Source organism: Dipodomys merriami, unplaced genomic scaffold (genome assembly GCF_024711535.1).
Source record: "Dipodomys merriami isolate MVZ:Mamm:240054 unplaced genomic scaffold, mDipMer1.0.p SCAF_1, whole genome shotgun sequence".
In the NCBI taxonomy this organism is placed as follows: domain Eukaryota; kingdom Metazoa; phylum Chordata; class Mammalia; order Rodentia; family Heteromyidae; genus Dipodomys; species Dipodomys merriami.
The window spans coordinates 61456827-61483483 of NW_027202270.1; the positions used below are offsets into that span (position 1 = coordinate 61456827).

The 26657-nt window shown below is 37.8% G+C and overlaps 1 protein-coding gene across 16 annotated transcripts in view; it reads left to right on the plus strand.

The window, feature by feature from the left end:
* The window catches only part of Neb (nebulin), a 214272-nt gene that overhangs the window by 110282 nt on the left and 77333 nt on the right, over positions 1-26657 (plus strand). For all 16 annotated transcript variants that reach the window (XM_070023306.1, XM_070023324.1, XM_070023348.1 and 13 more), the window contains exons 75-97: positions 69-173; positions 1497-1604; positions 3656-3967; positions 6476-6679; positions 8158-8262; positions 8394-8501; positions 8795-9106; positions 9757-9960; positions 11143-11247; positions 12268-12375; positions 14107-14418; positions 15198-15401; positions 16383-16487; positions 17001-17108; positions 18167-18478; positions 20786-20989; positions 21308-21412; positions 23420-23524; positions 23617-23928; positions 25269-25373; positions 25990-26088; positions 26273-26374; positions 26515-26622. In XM_070023306.1, coding sequence (XP_069879407.1) covers positions 69-173; positions 1497-1604; positions 3656-3967; positions 6476-6679; positions 8158-8262; positions 8394-8501; positions 8795-9106; positions 9757-9960; positions 11143-11247; positions 12268-12375; positions 14107-14418; positions 15198-15401; positions 16383-16487; positions 17001-17108; positions 18167-18478; positions 20786-20989; positions 21308-21412; positions 23420-23524; positions 23617-23928; positions 25269-25373; positions 25990-26088; positions 26273-26374; positions 26515-26622 — 3852 coding nt within the window. The remainder of the gene's footprint in view (positions 1-68; positions 174-1496; positions 1605-3655; positions 3968-6475; positions 6680-8157; positions 8263-8393; positions 8502-8794; positions 9107-9756; positions 9961-11142; positions 11248-12267; positions 12376-14106; positions 14419-15197; positions 15402-16382; positions 16488-17000; positions 17109-18166; positions 18479-20785; positions 20990-21307; positions 21413-23419; positions 23525-23616; positions 23929-25268; positions 25374-25989; positions 26089-26272; positions 26375-26514; positions 26623-26657) is intronic.

Here is a 26657-nt window from a genome sequence, read left to right on the forward strand (position 1 = left end):
CCATAAAAAAGAGGTGACTGACAAAAATCTATGAACGTCAAATGATTTGTTTTTCATTTTGTTGACAGCGCTTATATACTGAAGCCTGGGACAATGACAAGAAAACTATCCATGTCATGCCTGATACACCAGAAATCATGTTAGCCAAACTCAACCGGATAAACTATAGTGATGTGAGTAATGAAAAGCAGAGTAAATGCCTATAACTGTTACAATGGCAGGCCAGCCTTTTAGTAATAAGCTGTCAGAAATTGGAATGCTTTTGTGGAGAAATGTTCTAATAGTAATGATACTCTTAAATTTTTCCTGTAGACATTATGAATATTATTAGGTCATTAGACTTGGTTACCCTTATGTGCAGGTTACATCACATGTCCACAGATTGAGCCGACCATGGGTCAAAAATATTGAAAAGATTGCATCTGTCTTAAACATGTAGAGAGTATTGTTAGTCCCTAGATACAACAGTATAACAGCTATTTAGTATTTATATCATATTAGGTATCACAAGTAGTCTGGAGATGATATATATTGTAGATGAGGACATGTGTAGGTTATCCATCTATGCCATTTTTCTATAAGGGACTTGAACATCTGAGGATTTTGGTATGGGAGGTGGTTTTCTGGAACAAATCCTTATAGATATGGAGGTACAACTATAGCCTATTCAACAGCTATAATAAACAGGTACAAGGTGAGATAACTCAGTAAGTTATTACAAATTATTATGAGTTCTCTTGTTCCTTCAGTATGCTCTGATTATCATTCAATGTTATTGGAAAGCAATTATCTAGTCATCTCTATCAGGACAATTGTTATCATAAAGACAATGATTTAAAGTCTAAATACAGGTCATGGTTCATAATGAGGAGAAATAAGGACAGGGCATTGCATTTTTCATAAAAATCAAATATACCCCATTTTTTAAAAACACTGTCCTATTCTGTCTTTAGCACTTTATTTTCTTTACCCATTAGCCTTTTTTTTTGCTCCACGCTAGCATTCTACCAGTTAATCCAAATCTCTACTTCCAGCTTTTAGCTGTTTATTTAGAGATAAGAGTCTCATGGACTTTCCTGTCCAGGCTGTCTTCAAAAAACCATGGTACTCATATTTCAGCTTTATGAGTAGTTAGGGTTATAGACATGAGCCACTGGTGCTTGGCCTAGCTTTAGTATTAAGATGGCAGTTCTTTTACATTATGATGGCAATAGTAAACTATTGGTTTTCACATGCATTGTCTGGCAAAATAAAGTTTTGACAACCAGATGTTGATATCCCCCTGAACTTTTTCAGTTTATGCCTGTAAAATGCTAACATTTAGAACATATATTTACAAATTCTTGAGCATTTCTGACAGTTACGTATAAACCCACCTGAATACTTAACTTGGTGCTTTTCTTTCAGTAGTTTAAATGAGGACAGAGAAAATTTTAACAAACAAAAAAAAACCCAGCTTCATGTTTTATGAAAGGGCTAATGACTATTTTCCACAGAAACTCTATAAACTTGCTTTGGAAGAGTCCAAGAAGGAGGGCTATGATTTACGTGTTGACGCCATTCCAATCCAAGCAGCCAAGGCCTCCAGAGATATTGCTAGTGACGTAAGTTGACTATTTCCAAAAGAAGCATTCTTTTTTATTATTTAATTTTTTAAAAATTTACCTTAAAAGTGATGAACAAGGGGTTTACAGTTACATAAGTAAGGTAATGAATACATTTCTTTTTAAACACAGTTACCCCTTCCCTCATTTTCTCCGGCCTACCATTTCCCACTGGTCTCTTCCTTCTCCCCACGTTGTAAAGTTCATTTCCAACATACTGTCTAGTGAGTATCATTGTTGCATTAGTTCACCCTTTGTACTGCTATGATTCCCTTCCCTTCCATGGATCAGCTAAGCTTATATACAAGATGAGGGGTACAAAAACTAAAACAGAAAAAACTAGATATAACTGCATATAGACATAATAAGAACCTCTTGTTTCCAATGAAAGAAACATTCTTTACTCAAAGAGGTATAGATGGCAGCTGTTCATAGTTTTTCTTGCCAGAATTTCTGTTGTCTCTCCAAGTCTAAATTCCCTTAGTGATTTCCCCAATGTACAAATGCAAAGGAAAAGATGGAAGAATGTAAGGAAAGGAGGCCAGCACTGAATCCTATGTCCATTGTATGTTACTCAAAGATAGGAAAACACTTTTATTTTTGAGCCTCAGAAATTAGCCTCACACAGAAATGGAGGGACAAAGGATAAACAAATGCAGCAGTGGTACTCACTAGTCACTGTGTTGAAAATGAACTATATAACTTGTGGGTGGGGACAGGAGGGAAAAACTTGGAAAGAGTGAAGGAATAGGTGACATTATCCAAAAAGAAATATGCTCTTTATCTGACTTACATAACTGTAATCCCTCTGTATAGCACCTTTATAATAACAACTAAAAATTTTAAAAAAGAAATTAGCTCAGTAGCTAATCCAGATGTTATAAAGTTAGAAATTGATGCCACTAGCAAATCAAGTGATATAATTGTGAACTCCTTCTTACTACTTCTGTGCATTTGTGCTGACATTAAAAAGAAGACAGGATGATGGATGTGTATTAGTTTTATTTAGTTCTTTGTAGCTATCAGTGAAGTTTTCTTTCTTTTTTTTTTGGGGGGGTCCGGTCGTGGGGCCTGAACTCTGGGCCTGGGCACTGTCCCGCTGTCCCTCAGCTCTTCAGCTCAAGGCTAGCGCTCTACCACTTGAGCCACAGCGCCACTTCCAGCTTTTTTCTTTTTGCTTATGTGGTGCTGAGGAATCGAACCCAGGGCTTCAGGCATGCAAGGCAAGCACTCTACCACTGGGCTACCTTCCCAGCCCCATCGGTGAAGTTTTCTTACTAAAATACCTCTCATAGGATTCAAGAATAGCCTGGGAAGTAAGGCTTTTCTCAATACCAACTGGCCTCTTTACTCCTTTAGCATGAGGAACATCTGCCGGGTGCCCATATCCTCTCTGTGTACCATGCCTCTTTAGGACACAAATGCAGATTTATTCTGTAAGGACCCAACACCTTAGATTTACATTTATTCTATTACTAAAGCCTTTTCTAGCTAGTAAGCTGGAGAAAGAGGGTCACTCTATGATTTCCTCATGGTAAAATGGACCAGGATGCCATATTCTTGAATTTAAAAAGAAAAAGGAAATCAGAGTCTTAATCCAAGGCATAACTGTCTCCTTGTGAAAGTTCATTTATATTGGCAGACTAGTAAGGCAGCTATTTCCTGGTGACATATATTCTACTTAAATGTCTAATACATCCTTGACCAAGGAATTCAGTATGAACTCTAAAAAGAAGAATTTTATTCCTAAGTATTCCTAATGTCAAAAACTTTCAGGAAAAAATAACCATGTCTTTTAAGTAGAAGCTCTGTAGATTATACAAAATTGTTTACCTTATAAAGGAATTCAATATACACTGGATAGTGAAGGAAAAGGGGAAAATGTTAAGAATAAGCTCTCTAGTCTAGGCTTAGTCTTGCTACCAGGTTCTACTTTATAAAAGGAGTTGATGATATTTACCTTGTTTCTTTATGATAATGGAGAAAGTACAAATAAATACAAATAAATGATTACAAAAATAATAAAAAAAATATTCCTTTTCTTTCTTCAGTATAAGTACAAGGAAGGCTACCGCAAACAGGTTGGTCACCATATTGGGGCCCGGAACATTAAAGATGACCCCAAGATGATGTGGTCTATGCATGTGGCCAAGATCCAGAGTGACAGAGAATATAAGAAGGACTTTGAAAAGTGGAAGACCAAGTACAGCAGCCCAGTGGACATGCTGGGGGTAGTGCTGGCCAAGAAGTGTCAGATCCTTGTAAGCGACATAGACTACAAGCATCTCCTACATGAATGGACCTGCTTGCCTGATCAGAATGATGTCATTCAGGCTCGGAAGGCCTATGACCTGCAGAGTGATGTAAGTAGGTCTTTCTTTAAACATGGTCTTCAGTCATGCATCTGCAGCTTTAGAAAGAGGTTCTACTTTGTGTGTATGCACCCCAGAATCTTTCTGCAGTTTGGTAACACCCAGGATACTTTCTCAGGAAAATGTTATGAAATACATAAAATAAGATAAACACATTGTTGTCATAAGAAAACCATATTTAGATACAGTTCTGAAAGTCTTATTCCAAATTTGTGATTCAGTAGCGTATTTGTTTTTGTTAATACAGTGAGGAATTACAATCATATAATAATAACTAGCTACAAAGAATGGTAAATAGTTTAAAAGAAAAGCTTTTTGTAAATATTTTAAGATGTCAGCAGCATTTGTAGTAATATATGGAAATAGGATGTTGTTGACAAAGGCACTTTAGTGTTAATACTACTATGATCCATGGCCTAGGCCAATAATTGAATGAAGCGCTATATTTCAGTTAGAAGTAATGAAAATAATGTCTGGAATGGTGGTTTACACCTACAATCCAGCTGCTCAGGAGATGGAGACAGGAGAATCAAGTGCTTGAGGCCAGATCAGGCAAGAACGTTCGCAAGTCTCTATCTCAGAAGCAAAATACAACAAAAAATGCCGAGGTCTGGCTCAAAAGGTAAACATTTGTCAGGCATGCAATGGATCTTGAGTTTAATCTCCAGTAACATCTTCCTTGAAAAAAATTGTTAAAAAAAAAAATAAGGTTGTTATGGATGTCTGCTGCTACCATGACTCATGAACCGGACTCCAGCTTCTTCATCCTTTCAAAACAGACTCACAGGAGTCACCACCTTTCACAGAGCTTTCTAGGTCTTCAGCCTCTATTGGTGCTATATTACTATGCCCTGCCCTGTGTTCTGAATTTATTATTATTATTTTTTTGACTGAACAGCTACCAAGTTCTTCAGCTTTCCATATGCAGATGGCCATTGCTGAGCTATTTTTAGCTTCTAATTGTGTAAGCTTATCTTTAAAAATCTACACACAAATCCAGACACTGGTGGCTCAACCCTGTAATCCTAGCTACTGAAGAGGCTGAAGTCTCAGGATCATGGTTCAAAGCCAGCCCAGGCAGGAATGTTCATGAGACTTTTATCTCCAATTAACCATCAGAAAACTGGAAGTGACACTGTGGCTCAAGTGGTAGAATGCTTGCTTTAAGCTGAAGAGCTCAGGGACAGTGCCCAGGCCCAGAGTTCAAGCCCCATGACCAACAACAACAGAGTTCCTGGTATGAAGCAAACCTATTTTCCAAATGAATTGATTGAGTTATCCACCAGTAGGTTTTCCTTTGGCAAGTTAAGCAATATTTTATTGGTATTATGGCCTCTTGTTTGAACCAAGCTCTGGACTAAATAGTCATATTTGGAAAATGATGAAAGTAGTGGTATTATAAAAAAATGTTCTAAAGAGCCTACAAAAAGAATTGTTTGTTCTTTTGAGGAAAAAACCTCTAATTATTTAAATTCAGCAAAGAAAATGAAATCATTAAATGTCTTTTTTTTAAATCATGGAGTTTGAACTCAGGGCATGGGTGTTGTTCCTGAACTTTTGTGCTCAAGGCTAGCACTCTGCCACTTTGAGCCACAATGCCACTTCTGGTTTTCTGGTGGTTAATAAGAGTTAACAGTCTCATGGACTTTCCTGCCCCAGCTGACAGCCTCCTGAGTAGCTAGTATTATAGACGTAAGACACCAGTATCCAGCTTTTTTACTTGAATTTTGAGACAAGAAAAGGAACTTGGAACTAGATAAATAAGAAGGAAAATATCATGTACCTAGAGTCTTATGATGAAAGAAGCTTGTCATTTTTGTTGTCTCCAGAGAAGACGTTACTTCACAAGTGTTCAGTCAATACGGTTCATCTATTTTGTGTATCATATGATTGATGTGTGATGACTACCTTAAGATAGGAGCTCTCTGTATTCTAACAGAGTATTCCCAATTTGATTTCCAATTGAAGGAGCCAATCACTGCAAAGAATAAACACCTTTGAAACAAGGAGCCAGGCAAGGAAGTTCCTTAAAGTGGTTGAATACCAGTGAAAATATATTAGTAGAGAAATTAAATTAGTAGAGAAAATATTGGCCAGTCATCAATGGCCCATGCCTACAATCCTGGCTACTTTAGAAGGTTCACTTGTCAAGATTGAGATAAAGCAACCTAAGCAGAAAAGTGCATGAGACTCTATCTCCAATTAGCTAGCAAAATGCCAGAGAGGAGGTATGACTTAGTAGTAAAGCACCAGCCATTAGCTAGACATACCTTGTGGTACTGAGTGCAAGCCCTAATGCTAGCATATAAAAGCACATATTGGCTGTTGTCAGGAACAAGGCTTTGTCTACTCTGTCTCAACAAAAGAAAGCAATCCTGTGTATCTTCCAAAAGTGTATACAAGTAAGATTCAAAATTATACATTATCTCTATGTGTTAAAGGCAGACATCAGGATAACTAGACAGTGTCTACAGATGTCTAACATCACTTTATTTCCAGGCTGTCTATAAGGCTGATCTGGAGTGGCTGAAAGGCATTGGATGGGTTCCCATTGGCTCTCTGGAGGTGGAGAAGGTGAAGAGAGCTGGAGAAATCTTGAGCGATAGGAAATATCGTCAGCCTGCGGACCAGCTCAAGTTTACATGCATTCCAGACACCCCAGAAATTGTCCTGGCAAAGAATAATGCCCTGACAATGAGCAAGGTGAGTCCTTAGAGGCTTCCTGCTACCAGCTGTGCCTTCAATCAACTTGGCTTGTCAGGTTAAAGAGTGCCCTGAATGGCCCTGAAGAAAGGAGATAGGATGGACCTGGTTCTCACGCAGGCCTTCCCCGTGGCATCTGTATGAATTTTAGTTGGCTTTCTCTGTTCTTTTCTATCTGAGCCCTCTAGTTTTCTGCATGAGTATGAAAGCATAGCTTAGAGGACTTGCCTTGAAGGATGTATATACCCACTTCAGCTACAATCAGGAGATACACACGGGTTACATTTCCATATACATTCCTCTTAGCAAAGCATACCCAGGAAGTTGGTTTTCTTTGCCCATCAGTAAGGAATATATCATGCAACGAACAGCATTTTATGGCATAGCCAGTATCCAACTCAAATTAGTTATCTGCTTTGTTTTTCCATCATAGGATAGGAAAGCTACATGTGAAAGTAGATTGCTATTGTTGTTTACCATTTTGTAACCCAAAATAGATGATCGCTTCTTTGCTCAGTATCATATCAACTTGTCTATTTTTATGCAGTCTTCAGGCCCAAAATATGCACACTTTAGATGAAACTTAAGTGAATTTTCCAACCTCTATCTCAGTAGCTTCCAACTAATGGGGCAGTGAGATGGAGTGCTTAGAATATAGGAAATTATCCCTCAGATAGCAAACTGCAGAGTTTTAGATATGCAATTCCAGAAATACTGTTTTACACCATACCTATCAACTATAACAATAAAGATAATAATTCTAGGAAGTGCTAAAAAAAACTTTTGAGGATTTCCTAGGGCTCAGGCAATTTTACATATGGTTAATCTTTAAAACTACCTCACAGGTTGAACAAATGTAGCAGTGGTACTTACTCACTAGACACTTTATGAACTACAACTTGTGAGTGGGGATGAGAGAGGAAAAATGGGAAAGAGTGAGTGAAGGGGTAACATTGCCCAAAAGGAAGTGTACTTATGATAACACCTCTGTATATCACCTTTATAATAACAATTAAAAGCATTTTTAACTACTCAACAAAGAATATATATATGTCTCCTCCATAGGAAGGAAGTGCAGAGTACCTTTCTGAAGATCACATAGCTGGGAAATAGAGCTCAGTTTGAACTTGAGATTGACTTTTTGCTTGTAGCAGTCTTTATCATATCATATCTGTGTGACCCAGCTCTGTCCTTGGAGAGCCTAACAATAAGCTTCTGATTCACTGGATGAAAAGAATTGATCACTAGACCTCAGTATTTAAAAAATAACTATATTGTTATGATTAAGGTGTTATGCCATTTCTCTATATTGCTTTATATTAGCTTTGAACCTATTTTATAGCAGTCCAAATGTAACCACGTTTTGTTCTCCACTACTTTCTTGTTCTTATCCAAATAATCAAGAAAGGATCATGTATACTTAACTAAGCCATTATTGGCTTTAATGGAAGGTTTTATTTCTCCCCACCCTCCCATAGCATTTGTACACAGAAGCTTGGGATGCTGACAAGGCCTCCATCCATGTGATGCCAGATACCCCGGAAATCCTGCTAGCCAAGAGCAATTCTGTCAATATCAGCCATGTAAGAATTTTTTTCTGTTGTTGTTTAAGACTTTTACAAGTTATTAAAATGTTTTTCTGTGCCTTAACAGTTTGACCTGTTAACATTCTTAAAACACTTCTATTTTCTGTGTTGTTTGATCTTCTGCCTAGAAACTTTATACCAAAGGATGGGATGAATCAAAGATGAAGGACTATGATCTGAGAGCAGATGCTATTTCCATCAAAAGTGCCAAGGCCTCCAGGGACATTGCCAGTGAGGTGAGCTCCTTCCCTCTGGCTCCCTTGATCTCCACAGTGCTGAGCAACCTACCACAGGGCTGATGGTCTGTGCTCGCTACTTGTATGCTCCTAGTCTTGCTTTCTACCCTCCAAGACCTTCTCCTTGCTCATAAAAGGTTAGATAGTAAAAAAAAAAAAAAAACAAAAAAAAACAAAAAACTTGTTCTGAGGTGTCAAAACGTTTGAGGTATGAAATTCTTATTCATTTCACACTGTCAGCATAAGCCTGATCCTAAGACTGTATTTTTAAACCTGTGTTTTGGGTATTTTAGTACAAATACAAAGAAGCCTATGAGAAACAGAAAGGTCATCACATTGGAGCCCAGAGCATTGAAGATGACCCCAGGATTATGTGTGCCATCCATGCGGGGAAGATTCACAGTGAAAGGGAATACAAGAAGGACTTTGAGAAGTGGAAGACCAAGTACAGCAGCCCAGTGGACATGATGGGGGTGGTGCAAGCGAAGAAGTGCCAGACCCTAGTCAGTGACGTGGATTATCGCAACTACCTGCATAACTGGACATGCTTACCTGACCAAAACGACATTATCCAGGCAAAGAAGGCCTATGAACTACAGAGTGATGTATGTAAAGTTCAGGGATTGGGGAGTGGGAGGGCAATCAGTGCCTCTGTAGACAGATTTGCAGATATGCCTATCCCAGGGTGGGGCTGGAGGTGGGGTATACCATTCACATTGTTTAAAACCTGTATTTAAGACTTACATCACAGAAAGCAAAATATAGAGATGAGCTATAGGACATAGCCAAAGGATATAATGAGGTTATGTCCTTTATATTCTGGCTTTGATTTCAAACTATTTTTTCCTGTCATTTATAATATCTAACAGTGAAATATATTTCAAAGAAACATAAAACAATCTGAGTGCTTTGGTCCAAAACACTAGTCTTTTTTGTTGAATCCATTATTACATGATTGAAATGGAATGAAATTCAATGAATTTTAAGGGTTTTTTTAAACTATGTAATTGTTTGAAACTAAGTAATAACATCCTATAATATCATAGAATTTGTTAGTACTATTTATTATTTGTGACTAAAACAAATGGCTAAGCTTTTATAAACAACTTGGCCACCCATATTGCGATTCATGTAAGGTCTTTGGGTCTTATTTGGTAGAACTACCATCTCCTTTATTTATCCTCTTCTCACCCTCTTGAGCTTTCGTGTTCAGCCAGAGGGTGGTATGTGTAACATTTTTACCTAATGTCTTTAGAGTGTGTATAAAGCTGACCTGGAATGGCTGCGTGGCATCGGCTGGATGCCACAGGGCTCCATAGAATTGACCAGAGTGAAGGGTGCTCAAGACCTTGTGAATGAAAGGCTATACAGAACACCACCAGAAGCCTTGAAGTTCACCACTATTGTTGACACACCAGAGATTGTCCTGGCAAAAGCCAATTCTCTGCAAATGAGTGAGGTAAGGATCACTTTACTGCCAAGCTTTCATTTTTCTGGTTTCTGGGTTGTGCTAATGACAGTGAAACTAATAAGGAGACAGGGACAATCTGAGAGTCTATTAGTAAAGGAATACACAAAGTAGAGCTCTGACAACTACAGCACATGCTTTGAAGAACTAAAGTAAAAGAAGTCACTTCATGGTGATTTGGGGAAATAAATATTTAACTCCTGTTAATATTAATATATAACATAAACCTACATCATAAATGATACATTGATATAATGACATAATGGTAAACATAATATTGTATGGTCTGGGATTCTCTAGGGAAACAGACTCAATGTGATGTACATATATAGGTATATGTGGATAGAGTCGAAGATATTTTAAAGAATTAGCTCATATAATTATGTACACTGGGTAGTTCCAAAATCTACAAGGTAGGATGCAGGGATTATCAAATGATGGTAGAATTCCTTTTTGGTCTTTGAGTGAATGGATGAGATCTACCCACATTAAGGAGGATATTTTGTTTTAGCCAAAGTTTGCTGATTCAAATGTTAATATTATTTTTAAAGCACCTTTGTAAAAATATTGGGACTAATGAGTAACCAAATAGCAATATTATTTATTCAAGTTGATATATCAAATTAATCATCATAAACATATATTGAAACATTTTTTTCCAGATAATGACTAGAACTTAATGTTTCAGATATCCATTCTCTTTTTTTTTTGGTCAGTCATGGGGCTTGAACTCTGGGCCTGAGTGCTGTCCCTCAGCTCCTCAGCTTTTCTGAGTGGTTGTTTTTTTTTGGGGGGGGTCCGGTCATGGGGCCTGAACTCTGGGTCTGGGCGCTGTCCCTGTGCTCTTCAGCTCAAGGCTAGCACTCTACCACTTGAGCCACAGCGCCACTTCCGGCTTTTTTCTTTTTGCTTATGTGGTGCTGAGGAATCGAACCCAGAGCCTCAGGCATGCAAGGCAAGCACTCTACCACTGAGCCACCTTCCCAGCCCCTTCTGAGTGGTTTATTAGAGATAAGAGTCTCATGGACTTCCCTGTCTGGTCTGGTTTTGAACCATGATCCTCCGATCTCGGCCTCCTGAGTAGCTAGGATTACAGGCATGAGCCACCAGTGCCCCGCTCAGAAATCCATTCTTTATAACTAAGTCAAAGTAATATTTTCCTTCTCTTCACAGAGACTGTATCAAGAAGCCTGGAATAAAGATAAAACCAACATCAACATCCCCTCAGATACTCCAGTCATGCTCCAGGCCCAAATCAATGCCTTGCAAATCAGCAATGTAAGTGATATAAACATGGTGGAAAGACTAGATGGAACAATGTATCTGTTTGTGGGATGTGCTACAAAATGGCAAATCATTTGCCTTAGAAATAACAATGGCCTTTTGGTGCTAGATCTTATATTAAAAATAACGAAATTTGACTGGGGCTTGAAGTCAGGATCTCATACTCTCACATGGGTTATTTTTGTTGACGGTTGTTATTTTACCACTTGAGCCATATCTCTACTTGTGGCTGTTTTCTGTTTAATTGGAGAGAGGAGTTACACAGACTTTACTGCCCAGGCTGTATTCAAGATGTGATCCTCAGACCTTGGCCTCCTGAGTAGCTAAGGTTATGGGCAGGAGATACCAGTGCCCACTGATATGTACGTATTTTTGTTTCTTTAGCTATCATTTCTAAAACAACTGAATGGAAATTCTGTCATTTAACATTATCTTAGATATGTACCTGGGTGCCTAGACTTCATGAGCTGGGATGTGTGAGCCCTGTCAGTGTTCTCCTTTCAACCTTGAAACCATCTTCCCATAGACATTGGCTAGGTTAACTTCCTTTTGTGTTATTTAGGAATAATGAAGTCCTCTGTAATCAAGTGCCCCTGACTCTATAAAGAACTGATCACTTAGGTCTCTTGATTGATCTAAGACTCTATTATTTGACATTTCAAAGCCATATAAAAACCAAAAGAGGCTTAATTTTGATTGTTTTTCAAAAGGCAAGGTATCTTCGTCACATTAGCAGAAACTTTTGGTAAGCCAAAGGGTAAAATTAGGAGAAATCTTATCATGTCTTCTCTGATATCTGGAGAAACGTTTTTGGCCTCATGTTGAATCTTAATCTCATGTGCAATGTGTATCATATTGTGATGGATAGCTCTAAATTTTAATCAGAAGTTTCCTATAATCTACAAAGGAATGAGAGCTTTTTTTTCTTCTGTGGCCCTCTTTATGGATCATACTACTTTGAGTATATTTCTTATTTTCAATTCTTGTTAACACACTTGTATTTTGCCTTTATAGAAACTCTATCAAAAAGACTGGGATGAGGCCAAGCAGAAAGGCTATGACCTGCGAGCTGATGCCATAGAAATCAAACATGCCAAAGCCTCCAGGGAAATTGCCAGCGAGGTAATTCCTTCTATTATTTCCTCTTGGCTTTTCTCCAATAAATGAAGCAGGGAAATGTTTTTCAAGATTTATTTATGCATGCATGCATGCATCCTGGTACTAGGCTTGAACTCAGGGCCTGGGTACTGTCCCTTACTTGTTTACTCAAGTCTGGTATTCTACCACTTGAGCCACAGCTCCACTTCCAGATTTTTGATGACTGATTGGAGAGAAGACTCATATGGACTTTCCTGACCTGCTGACTTTGAATCTTGGGTAGCTAGAATTATAGGTGTGAACCTGGCTAGTTTTTAAGAATTTTTAAAATCCATGAATAGTTGTATTTTGTCATGTTCTACAGACTTTGTTCTCTCTTGTTTTAAATCTTATTTTATGTTTTCATTGTTATTATAATGGTGATGTACAGAAGAATTACTGTTTCATAAGTTAGGTAATGAGTACATTTCTTTTTGGATAATATCCTTCCCTCAATCAGACTTTCTTCTCTTGAAAAGTCTTAAAATTGGGGATTAAAAATTAAGTTAAACATAAATGTGGTATATGTTAATAATTTCTGCATTGTTTCTAAGAAAAAACATGAAGAATCCTCATGAAAAATTGGGGAAACATTTGGGAGCTATATCTTGTTGTTTCTTCCCCAAAAATATTTCTGATACTCTCTACTATACAATTGGCATGTGAATGTTTCCTCTAAGACTTGAAGCTGAAATTCCACTTTATATGAAACATTTTGTACTAGACGCTTATGTGTAATGTTTTTAGGAACATTTTCCAGTTTATTTAATACTGATTTTGAAACTTGCTAACAAGCTAAGTGGATTTTTCTTCCCAACTTCTATTGCTTCCAGCTCAACATCTTCATGCCATCTTATTTCCTTTGTCTGGGATCCTCTTTGTTCTTTATTTTATGCATCCAGCTGTCTCTTTCTTCATCCTCATTTTTACCTTTAAGAACCAATAACCACACCTTTTTTCCAAAAAAAATGATATATTCATTTCCAAAATTCACATCCTATCCCAGTTTTCACTTTCTCCACTCTGTCTAAACTTTCTTATGATTTTTGAGCATGTTTGTAAGGATATTATATCTATCACCATAGCCCTGAGACACCCCTTAAATGGGCATCCTTGCCCATAGATCTCTTACATCAGCTTCTGATGGATGCCAACAGTCTTGTTTTCTGTCTCTCAAGTATGCATGTTTCCTGGCTGTCTCTGAAGCCACAAATATCACTTTCTTTACCTGAGATCATGCCTGTTCTCTTAGAGATGATCTAAACTAACATTTCATTTGTCAGGCAACCTTGTTACTCACACTATACCTTATTTTCATCCATTTATAAAAAAGAATAATGGTAGCATCTACCTCATAGTGATGCTGTGAGAATTAACTGACTGTAGTTACCAGTACTCAACTAGTTTTAACTGAAAAACTTAGTTTGACATGGATCAAACTAACTAACATATTTAAAATTCACTAGTTATATCTGACATTCAGTGATTGCTCAGTAATTGTTAGCTATTTTTTAAATTATTATTCATGTTCACCATATTATTTCCTTCACCATTTACTTATTTCCTCTAAGAAATTACCTTAAATAGTCCTTTTTCTTGAAAGTGAACTGGAATATATAATGACAGCCCATTAAAAAATCCTGAAATTACTTAAAGAAAAATCTCCTTAATACATTATATTCATGTTTTCCCCCCTCTGTTTTCTTACAACTTTAGTACAAATACAAAGAAGGCTATCGGAAGCAGCTAGGCCACCATGTGGGTTTCCGCAGCCTGCAGGATGATCCCAAGTTGGTGTGGTCCATACATGCTGCCAAGATCCAGAGTGACAGAGAATACAAGAAAGCTTATGAGAAATCAAAAGGAATTTACAATACACCCTTGGACATGATGTCAATTGTTCAAGCCAAGAAATGCCAGGTCCTGGTTAGCGATGTGGATTATCGCAATTATCTGCACCAGTGGACGTGTCTGCCAGATCAAAATGACGTGATCCAGGCTAAGAAAGCCTATGAGCTGCAGAGCGATGTGCGTATGCTATCACCAAACTCCAGGGAGAAGTGTGTTTGTAGGTTTCATTGTGATAACACTGTGTGGTCGTCTCTCAAGGCATAATTTAAGTGATAATCTTAACAGAACCTAAAGTATTCTATACAATTCATGGTATTAATAGGGGAAGTTGTTGTTGTTTTTTTCCCCCAGCACTTTCTATCTTATGAAGGATTTCATCTTACGGTGGTGGGATCTTATTCATCAGAATGAAAAACCAACCTCTTACTTTATCCTATGTAATTAACTAGAAAATTTTAGTCCTAGCTCTTCTGATTCCCTACTTTTGCACTGTCACTTGTCTAATTCTCATAAGCAGATTTAATGAAGAGGAAAGATTGGGTTTCAAATTTGATACAGAGAGAGAAATAGACATAATTATGTATCTTTCCTATATGTTTCTCTCTAAAATCCCTGTAGAGGTTATTCCCAGTGGCCCATAAAAGACAGACTTCAAGTTGTAAATACAGAAAATCAACCTGTTAAAAAAGTAATTTGATGTGCCATTGCTGTCTGTCATTCTACCAAGTAATACATGTGGATACTGCTCCAGTCTCTGTTGGATACTGCGAACCTGTACTAGTCAAACCTGTCCTATATGTCAAAGACATGAAACCAAATGCTAGTATTTAATGTCTTTCTTGAAGGCAAGGGACTGACCACCCAGCTAACTTAAGTAGAAGTGCTGTATGGTTTGTATCACTTTGTGAACAGATTTTAATTTTCTCCCTACTGTATGCTTCTCTCCCCCAACGTAGAATGTGTACAAGTCAGACCTGGAATGGATGAAGGGTATTGGATGGTTGACCGAGGGTTCAGTGGAAGTGGAGAGAGTGAAGAATGCTCAGAATCTCTTGAATGAAAGGTTGTATCGCATAAAGCCAGAGGCCCTCAAATTCACCAGCATTGTCGACACACCAGAAGTGGTCCTGGCAAAGACCAATGCTCTACAGATCAGTGAAGTAAGCTGGGATGGGAACGTTTTCAGGCAAATTGAAGGAATCTTTATGTAAAAAAAATTCGCCCCAGGTACTGATGGCTCATGCCTATAATCTTAGCTACTCAGGAGGCTAAGATCTGAGGATCTTGGTCCCTAGTCATCAGCCTGGGCAAGAAAATCCATGAGATCTTGTCCATGTAATTGTAACCCCCTTGTATAGTATTTTCACAATAAATAAAGAGGAAAAAAAAGAAAATCCATGAGACTCCTATGTCCAATTAACTACCACGAAGCCAGAAGTAGAGCTGTGACTCAAGTGGTAGAGTACTAACTCTGAGCAAATTGTCTCAGGAAAGCGACCCAGCCCCTGGGCTCAAACCTCAGGACTGGCATTATAAAACAAAATCTGAATGTGGATTTCAAAGTACCATTAGTACAGCCTTAAGATTTTGAATACACATATGTGCAAATAGATCTCATGCCACCAGCCAATTAGCTAGTCTCTCTATTCCATTTGATTTGTATCCAGCCTGTGAATCATACTTTAATCATATTTAGTTGTATTTTGAGACATATTTTAATACCATAATCACAAAATTGTAATTTTTAATAGTTATTCAATGATGAAATGGGCTGAGAATTTCAGGGGTGATCTCAGTATTGAATACTAGCATAGCAATTTGGGCCAAAGAAGCAAGATCCTGGTTAGCAATCAGAATATCACAGTAACCTACAGGGTGGATTTACCTTCCCCATAATTAAAAGTGAATAGGTAGAAAGGGGGTAATTTTACTAGTATATTTCAGATTCAGTTTATATTGAGCCACATCTGAGTGACCCCTCGGTTGCTCGGTACCTTTTAAAGTCAATTAAAACATGAAGATAATATGATCTATACTGGTATGAGAGAAGGAGCAACAATAACTTTTAGTGCTATTTTGAACTTGGTTCATGCTTGATTTATTTACTTATCAGCCCTCTCATTGCTTTTCACTCTCATCAGCCATTGTACCGTGATGCCTGGGACAAAGAGAAGGCTAATGTGAATGTGCCAGCTGACACACCGCTGATGCTGCAGTCCAAGCTCAATGCCATCCAGATTAGCAATGTAAGGCACTGACACTCATTTGCTTTGCACAGTGTTCTCTATGCAACAGAGCTGAAGCAAGCCTGGCAAAAAAAACAAAAAACAAAAAACAAAAAAACATTTTCCTATCAATCCTTTTATTGCTAATGTTTAAGCTAATGATAAATAGCTATGTGTATTTACAATAGATGTATCTTCATTGAAAGGAGATAAACAATGATTCCTCAAAACAAATGAACAAAAAAAAAACACATAAAACTCAAAGTTGTATATATAGTGATACTTAGTTTTTCTTTTTAGTGAACCATTTCTTTTTTCCTTTTAAAAGCCAGTCAATATAATTGTCTGATTTTAACCTGGTTTACTGTCTCCTACATTTCCATTTTAAGGGATTAGTAGGGAAATCCTTTACAAATCTACTGGAATTAAGTTCATTATAATAGAATGTTCTGTGACTAGCTGTTCTTGACCTGTCATATTGACTCAGTAGTTCCTCCTTCAGACTGAATGTGGCATTGCAACCTCTATTTACAGAAACAATACCAACAAGCCTGGGAAGATGTCAAGATGACTGGGTATGACATTCGAGCAGATGCCATTGGAATCCAACATGCTAAGGCTTCTCGGGATATTGCCAGCGATGTAAGAGTTCTTTCTCACACACTCTCAGCAATAGGAATTTAACTTAATTCCTTAAAAATTATGTTTAAGTGGATTTCAGGTCATTGTTAATATATTGTTTATAAAGTGCCATATGCCAGAATAACTCATTCAACCATTTGAGAAGACTCTTAGATATGTGCTTGATTCTATAGTTCTTATGTACAAGCACAGATTTTAATTTTTTCCCCCAATTTTCTCAATGTCAGTTAGTTAAAATCACTCATTGACATTTGATGGATACAAAGAATATTGGGTTTGCTTGGTGTAGCATGCAGACTGTGTGCCATTTTGTGCAATACATGAAAAAGTACTTTTTAGAGTAGTTACATTGCTGTTTAACTATGTTCAAGAAAATACCGATCATTCTCCATTTAGATGGAGTTATGAATGTTCAAAGTTTCTAGTTCAAAAGCAAATTTATTTTATTAAAAAGAACTAACTTGGAGGGAGAATTAATGGCTCAAACTTGTAATCTTAATTACTCAAGAAGCTGAGATCTAAGGATCACAATTTGAAGCCACCATGGGCAAGAAAGTCCATGAGAGTCTTAATCTCCAATTAAAGAACAAAAAGGCAGACATGGATGTGTGGTTTAAATGATAGAATGCCAGCTTAAAGTGAAAAAAGCCAAGTGAAAGTGAAAGCCCTAAGCTGAAGTTCCAGTACCAGCACACAAAAGAAAAGGCAAAAAACAAAAACTTGATTCAAAGTAAGATGGGATACTGGTTGTATTTGCGTGTGACAATATGTTTGCATGTGGCAAACAATGATAGAAGTTTGGGGAACTCAATTCAGGAGATGATTCAGAGACACAGCCTTGCCTTACAGGTATTCACAGTGAAATGTGTGTATTCAAACACCTGCACATACACATAGAAAGAAAAAGCAATTTAATGAGGAGTTGGAAATATATAGCTCAAAGTTAAAGAAAAGTAATGTCCAAAATAAGGATAACTTTAAGACAGTGTAATGGTTTTGAGTGGGCTCTTAAAAAAATATGATTGGAAAACAACGACTCTTCTGTTCACACCTCCCAGTATCTATACAAGACAGCTTACGAGAAGCAGAAAGGCCATTACATTGGATGTCGCAATGCCAAGGAAGACCCCAAACTAGTTTGGGCAGCAAATGTACTGAAGATGCAGAATGACAGGCTGTACAAAAAAGCCTACAATGACCACAAGGCCAAGATCTCCATCCCAGTGGACATGGTGTCCATCAACGCTGCCAAGGAAGGTCAGGCACTGGCAAGCAACGTGGACTACCGCCAGTACCTGCACCAGTGGTCTTGCTTTCCTGACCAGAATGATGTGATCCAAGCCAGGAAAGCCTATGATCTGCAGAGTGATGTAAGTGTGTGCCCCAGTACAAAGCTTGGCTTGGAATGATGGCATCTTCTAATGAGCTGGAAAATCTTAACTCCCTCCACATAGGCATATCATCAAATCTACTAAGGCCAGATTTGTTTAGAAAATTTTAATATTTTCATTGCTGAAAATGATAGCATGATTTTTCTATAGGCTTACCGATGTATATAGTATTTATAGTTTATTAAACATAAACATGCCCCTGGTCCTTCAACTATGTATTGAAGTTCAACTTATTTTAAGGGTTAATGGTATGCCCTTTGCTTGGATGTTCTTCATGACATTGTGTTTCTCTACCTTACTCACAGCCCTTTTAGATTTGCTCCTATTTGTTGCCAACTCAATGTTCTAGAACTGCAGGCTTCCATAAGGTTATTTAGTTCTTGGGTAGAATGACCATCTTCTTTTAATTACCTGAACTTCAAGAGACAGTTAATGAATGGGTTTGTTATAGGCAAGTTTGCTCATCACTTTTTATTAATTATCAAGTGGTAGTTGGAGCCAGTTCTTGAGGAACTGAATTCATATACTGACATGCATTATTAGCACATTGAGGCATGTCGATGGATCACATAGAAAAATGAGAAGGAAACACACTTTTGAATTTTGGAGATCCATCACATTTTAAGCATTGAGATATACATCATCATTCTTCCGTAGGGTAGACACTTTCTAGTATTTTTCATTCTCCTCTTGACATTTTTAGCTTGATATTCATATCTTTTAACAAGTTACAAAAATACTGTTTCTGGGCATCACAATGACTTTGAAAATTAATAACATGTTTAATATAGAACAGTTTTATGTGCCTAACTTACATATATATCTGGAGCAGCAGGTATAGATAACTAAGAATGTGGAAATACCAATGGAAAGGGAGGGACTGTCTTAATATTTAATATTTTTAAATTGTGAAACTCATGATTGAATTCTTAATTGTCATTTGAAAGACTACCCGTGTGGCAGGCCCTCTGCTGTCACAAAAGATACAATGGTGAATAAAGGAGAAGAAAAAACAGGAAACTGATCATAAAGAAATCAATATTAAGAGAGAATACGGTAAACCATGGGATGCTAAGAAAGAGGGGCCTGTGCACTGTGAAGAGAGAGGTCAGGAAAAGTACTGGAAAAAGTACTGATTTAGTTGGGTAAGAGGTGAAGGAGGACACAGCTGTTCTTGCAGGATAAGCATTTGGCAAAGGGCTGATACAGACCTCAAGCGGAGGGAAGACAATGTGTTCAGGTCACAGAGGACGAAAGGAGGCACACAAGAGATGAGTCTGAAGAGTAAGAGTAGGCTGACTATACCAGGCAGCCATCTCTTTTCTGTAGTCCAAGTTAAGGAATTTGATCTTTACTTTAAAGTGATAGATAGGATAGGTCAAATGTGACTCAGATTTGAATTTGGAATTTTGAAAAGATTGTCCTGGCTACTATTGAGATAAAATCCCCACTGGGCCAAATACCAGTGCCTCATGCCTGTAATCCTAGCTTCTTAAGGGAGGCTGAGATCTGAGGATTACAATTCCAAGCCAGGCAAGAAAGTCTGTGAGACTCTTGTCTTCAATTAACCACCCAAAAGCTGGAAGTGGACCTGTGGCTGAAGTGGTAGAGCACTAGCCTTAAGCAAAAAAGCTCAGGGACAGCACCCAGGCCCTGAGTTCAAGCCCCACGACCAGGACCAAAAAAAAAAAAAAGTACATCTTGGCTATGATAGTTGCCTAGATACTAGTCAAATTCCATCCTTGCATACACCCACATAGAGAGCTTCCACACCATTCTGTCTTGTAAACTGCCTTCTAAACATTAGAACATTAGAACAGAACAAAACACTGCTGTGTATATGGGGAAATATGTTGGTCAGGCCAGTATTCTGGGTTTTTTAAATTACTACCTGTAGTTGTTATACATAGGAGTTGTCATTTAACACTATATCTTGAACACAATATATCTTGATCAATGCCACCCCTTTCAACATTCTCACCCATTCTGGCCCTACCCACCCCCTCCCTCACTCCTCTTAATTTTGTAGGATAAACATTAGGTTCTTCTCATTTGTCCACTCCTTTCCCCTTGACCCCACCCCACCCCTTTTCAGTTCCTACTTCTTCATGTTTTATTTTGCTGAACTTTGATTCTGGCTTTCTGAGGCAGAGCTCTGTTTTTACTTACTTGTGAAAGAAAAAAAAAAAAATAACATTAAAGATGGCTTCCTTTTCTCTACCACCCACCATCAAAACCAAAACAAAAGCAAAAACTCTATCTATCTTCCCCTGCCCCCCCCCCCAGGCCATCTACAAGGCTGACTTGGAATGGTTGCGTGGTATTGGCTGGATGCCAGAAGGGTCACCAGAAGTCCTGAGAGTCAAAAATGCCCAGGAAATCCTATGTGACAGCGTCTATCGGACACCTGTGGAGAAACTTAAGTATACAAGCATTGTTGACACACCTGAAGTTGTCCTTGCGAAATCAAATGCTGAAAATATTAGTATTGTAAGTCATTTTTGTTTCTTTTAAAATCAAATTTGAGCTACAGAGAAATCATTAATGATTTACTTGGTGAATCATTTAACTTTGGGATGAAAATAATATTGATGATAACAACAATTTTATTCAGTAACATTTATAGTATTTAAAAACTCTTAAGAACTAGTAAAAAGACGTTAGGATAGATTTCCAATCAAATTTGAATAATTTATTTGAAAAGATTCACATAAAATAAGTCCTTGCCTTACTATGAAAAGATTTTAATCTTAAAAGTATCATGATTACAAATTGTGAAGTGATTTTTTTTATTGACTCTTTCCATAGCCAAAGTACAGAGAAGTTTGGGACAAAGATAAAACTTCAATTCACATAATGCCAGACACTCCAGAAATTAATCTTGCTAGAGCAAACGCCCTTAATGTGAGCAATGTAAGTACCACAACAGTCTCTGGTTTGCTTGGAAAGTCACCAGCTAGGCCAGACAAGACCAATAAGTTTTATAGCTGAACAAGAAGTCTGCAGATTGCCTGTGTGAGGGTGGGGGTGGGGCTTGGCCTGGACTAGGGGATAGGAAGCCAGGGCCCTCCTCAGAGTCCAGGGCAAGGCTGGTAACTGTGAGCCAACTTTAACATGAAAACAGTGGAAGAGGACAAATAAAAGAATAAGGAGGTAAGTAAGCAAGAAAAGAGAGTTCATGTCAGATTCAGATGAACTAAAAATTGCAATTTTCAAAAACAAACTAATCAAAAAAAACCTAGATCTATGGGAGACTTTCTAGATCTATGGGAGAATTTCTAAATTATCAAAATTGATCCCAGAAAAACAGAAAACATATATCAAGAAACAAAGAGTTTTAAACATTTTCATTTCTCTCCTCAAATGCCCAGATTGCCCTGATAATTTCACAGAATTCTTTTAGGATTTTTGGAAGGATACTACCATGGAGCTAATAGAAGAAGGAAAGCTATCATGGCTTCCAAAATGCATTAAAAGTTCCATATATGAAAATTGTAGATTAATAACAGAAAAATCCTAAAATATTGATAAATTAAGCAACACATTCAAATGCAGCTTATCCAGGAACACCAAGAAGGTTCTATATTCAGAAACCTATTAATAGTACTCAAAGGGGAAAAAAATATGCTAATTTACTTAGATTTTAAAAGTTGTGACAAAATCCAATTCCCTGTCTTTTTTTCTTTTAAATAAGAGCTTAGTAAAAAATAAAATGAAACTAGTATCTTCTTGACGTGACTTTAAAAAAAAATACATCTCAAATCATAGGCCTGCTCATCCTCAGTGAGTTTCTTATTCAACTCAGGATTAAGACAAGGATGCTTATTAATATCCTATTTAACATCTAGAATTAATTGCTTAAGTCAGGAAGCTTCCAATGAATACTAATATAAGTGTAAGAAAAATATAAATATTAAAGGGGAAAAAACAGGCAAAATTACCATTCCCAGAAGAAATCAGGCTAAGCCTGGAAAAGGGAAGAGAATGGAGAGGAACAAAATATATTAATTAATGAGCAGAATACAGTTGCATGAAATAATCATGCAGCTAGGTGAATGTAAAGTGTAGAGAAGTGTCACCCCATTGATCTGTTATACCAAAGAATCAAGGCCATCCCAAACTGATGTGCACTATTCCCATACACTTTAATCGTGATGAGTCCATACAGAGATCTAATGGCTGTCACCCCCCTTACAGAGAATGTGAAATCTCTCTAGTTCATATCCTAGTCTTGCCAGAGATAAATAAAGCTTGTAAGTCTCTAAAAAAAAAAAAAAAAAAAAGAATACAGTTGCATGACGGGCTATACAATTCAAGAAAGGTCCGGAGAGGGGCTATCTTGTTGGATCACAAAGATTACCTATGTGCAGAATAAATGTGACTATATAAAATGGATAGTACCTTAGAGCAGTTCTTTATGATTTGAACAATCTTTGAACAATAATTAACCTTTGTGGGAGAAAGAGCCCACAGCTCAAAGATTCCAGATGCACCAAACTTCTCCATTAGTTGAATGAACTACTTGGAGACTAATTTTTACAACACAATTTTGGAACACCAATGTATACTTTGGGAGAGGAGTAGTGGGACTGGAATCAATATCCTAGTGTAGTGCTCTCTTGTCAAATGGCTTGGGTCAGTTGGCAATCAGTTCATCACAAGTCGGTCTCCTCCACATGATACAAGAATTTCTAAACCTTGGAGAGTATATTGAGATTATGATTCAACTGCAAAAAACAAAGCCTTTTTAGTCCCAGACCCTTGGACAATATTATGGCCAATGGTGCACAGAATTAATTTTTCACGTACTCTTTCAATTAAGATCTTAAATCCTGGACCTTCAAAACTGTTGCCTTATGATGCTAGTTGAGTCGTCAGAGTTACTTGATGAATTCACACCTTACATTTTCTCATCTTTAGAAACTTTACCGGGAGGGTTGGGATGAAGTGAAGATGAGCTGCGATGTCCGGCTGGATGCCATCCCTATCCAGGCTGCCAAGGCCTCCAGGGAGATTGCCAGTGAAGTGAGTGTGGCCTCTTCTACCTCCCCCATGTTCTAAGCAAAGGCTCCAGGTGCATCATGCTGTGGTTCATTACTTCGTTTTTCCATTTCCAGTATAAGTACAAGCTTGACCATGAGAAGCAGAAGGGGCACTACGTGGGCACCCTCACAGCCAGGGATGACAACAAAATCCGGTGGGCCCTCATAGCTGGCAAGCTGCAGAATGAAAGAGAGTACCGGCTGCAGTGGGCCAAATGGAAGACCAAGTTCCAAAGTCCTGTGGACATGCTTTCCATCCTGCACTCTAAAAAATGCCAGACTCTAGTCAGCGACGTTGATTATCGCAATTACCTGCATGAATGGACATGCATGCCGGACCAGAATGACGTGATTCAGGCCAAGAAAGCCTACGAGCTGCAGAGCGATGTGAGTGGCCTGTACTGAAAGATGAATTTGCTAAATAGCAAGTCTTTGTAGTAAGGAATCAAAATTACCAAAGTTAGGAAGGACCTAACCTTTGTATCAAGAAATAAATGGTAGAAGCCAGGCACTGATGGGTCATACCTGAACTCCTAGCTACTCAAGTTGCTAAGATCTGAGGATTCCAGTTCAAAGCCAGCCCGGGCCAGTATCCTCAAGAGACTCATATCTTTAATTAACCAGCTGAAAGCTGGATGGAATTGTGGTGCTCTTGAGTACCAACCTTGTAAGCCAAAAAGAGCATGAGGCTCAGAGTTCAAGCTCTGGTACTAGAACAAAAAATGAAGAAAAAAGTGGTATTAACTTATTAAATAAAACTGTGAAAAATATTATTTCTATAGGAGTTAGATTGCAGTTATGGTTTTACCAAGTAAAAGATTAGTAAAACCTGAGAGGAGGAGGGCTTGGGTTGGATGAGCAAGAATGATGAAGGGTTACATCAACCAAGATGTACTATATTTATAAAATGATGTGTTGAATGGTTAACTCGTTTGGACAAGTACTTAAAGATAATAAGAATATAATTTTTTAAAAGATAGAACATGAATAGGAAGTAGACATGGTTCTTTGACTGATAGGCTCAGTAAGAACATTTGAATTAAATGGCCAAGACTTTTAGATCAGGAAAGTTTTTTAACTTTTTATGATTATTATAAAAGTGACATACAGAGGGGTTACAGTTACATAAGTCAGGTAAAGAATATAGATTAGGAAAGCTATTTATACAAAGCTAAGATTTAAACTGGGTGCTGGTATTCATGCCTATAATCCTCATTACTCAGGAGGCTGAGATCTGAGGATCAAGGTTTGAAAGCCAGCCCAGTCTTGAGATTCTTCTCTCTAATTAACCACCCAAAATACCAGAAGTAGAGCTATGCCTCAAGTGGTAGAGCACTAGCCTTGAGCAAATAAAGCTCAGGGACAGCACCCATGCCCTGAGGACTGGTACGTACTCTGCTCACGCGCACACACACATGCACACACACACACACACACACACACACATACACACACACATGCATAAAAGTTAAGATATCCCACTTCTCATGAAAATTCAAAAGACATAGCTATAGAGATGTGTTCCCCTTGACAACAAAAACTGGAAACGAATTGAGGTTAACCTGTTTCAAAGAAAAAAATAACCTCCAGGTTATCATACTACCTGACCTAATGAATCCTGCCAAACTGAGTATGTCATCCTTGTTTTTCTTCATCAGACTGAACGATAGACTAATTAGGTCCAGGAGACTTGGGCTGCTGAATTAATTCTGGCTTTGTTTTCACAGGCTGTTTACAAGGCTGACTTGGAATGGTTACGGGGAATTGGGTGGATGCCGAATGATTCTGTTTCTGTCAATCATGCCAAACATGCTGCGGACATCTTCAGTGAGGTAGTCCAAGATTCTGCCCTGCTATCTAGTACATTTCCAAAGAGCATGAACTAGATGACATGAAACAGACTAGCAATTTTAACCATTTTTAGTTGTTTTGATTGAAGATAGATATACATTTTCCCCAAATAATCCTAAACTATTTTTATGATATTATGGTGCTATATCCCTAATATCATATCCAGCACCCTCATTAATGCTTCAAATTGTAGAAATGGAAATTTTTCTTAACAGGAATATTCTGGGAGAGGTTTATTCAGTTGAAAACAGGGATTATTATTATTATACACAATGATATGGCATTGGGGAGAAACAAAATTGCAAATTTGTTGTTTTAAATCTGTGGAAGTGTTGGGAGGGTCACTCAGTGGTAGAGCACTTGCTTAGCATTCAGAAGGCCAAGGGTTCAATCCCTAGAACCCTAGAACCACTATATATATGTTATATTTTATATATGTGTACATATGTATATATGTATATGCATATATATGAAGCTGATCAGTTTAAAATATAAACTATAAGATGAAAACTAAATTGCCAAGATGTCATTCAGATAACATTTGCTGTTTTTATCTCACCAAGATGAGGAACTCTAACAAATTTCTTTTTCTCATAGAAAAAATATCGCACAAAAATAGAAACTCTCAACTTTACTCCTGTGGACGACAGAGTTGATTATGTGACAGCAAAACAAAGTGGAGAGATCCTTGATGATGTAAGTATATGGCTATTCTAAAATCCCATAGCTGTGCAGATACATTTGTAAAGCTTTTCGATAGTCTTGCAACTTTTGTCTGAGATACAGATTTTAATTGTTGAAGTTATTGATGTCCAATTGCTTGGACAGCATGGTGTATACTTCACATCTAGTAACTAGTGTGGTTGCCTCTCACTTGTAGATTAAATACAAGAAAGATTGGAATGCCACTAAATCCAAGTACACCCTCACAGAAACCCCCTTGTTGCACACAGCCCAGGAGGCTGCCCGCATCCTGGACCAGGTATGAGTTTTATTTGGATGTCTGGTACTGTGGGTGGAGATGGAAAACCTTAATGGAACCCAAGAGAGTTATGCATGTAACTTATTCCTCACTCCCTGCTGACTCTTCTTTTAACCTCTGTGTGGCTCTTTGTCTTTTAGTACCTCTATAAAGAAGGCTGGGAGAAACAAAAGGCCACAGGCTACATTTTGCCTCCAGATGCTGTACCATTTGTTCATGCCCATCGCTCCAGTGATGTTCAGAGTGAGGTAATTTATTCCCATCTGAGTGAAGTTGGCAGAAA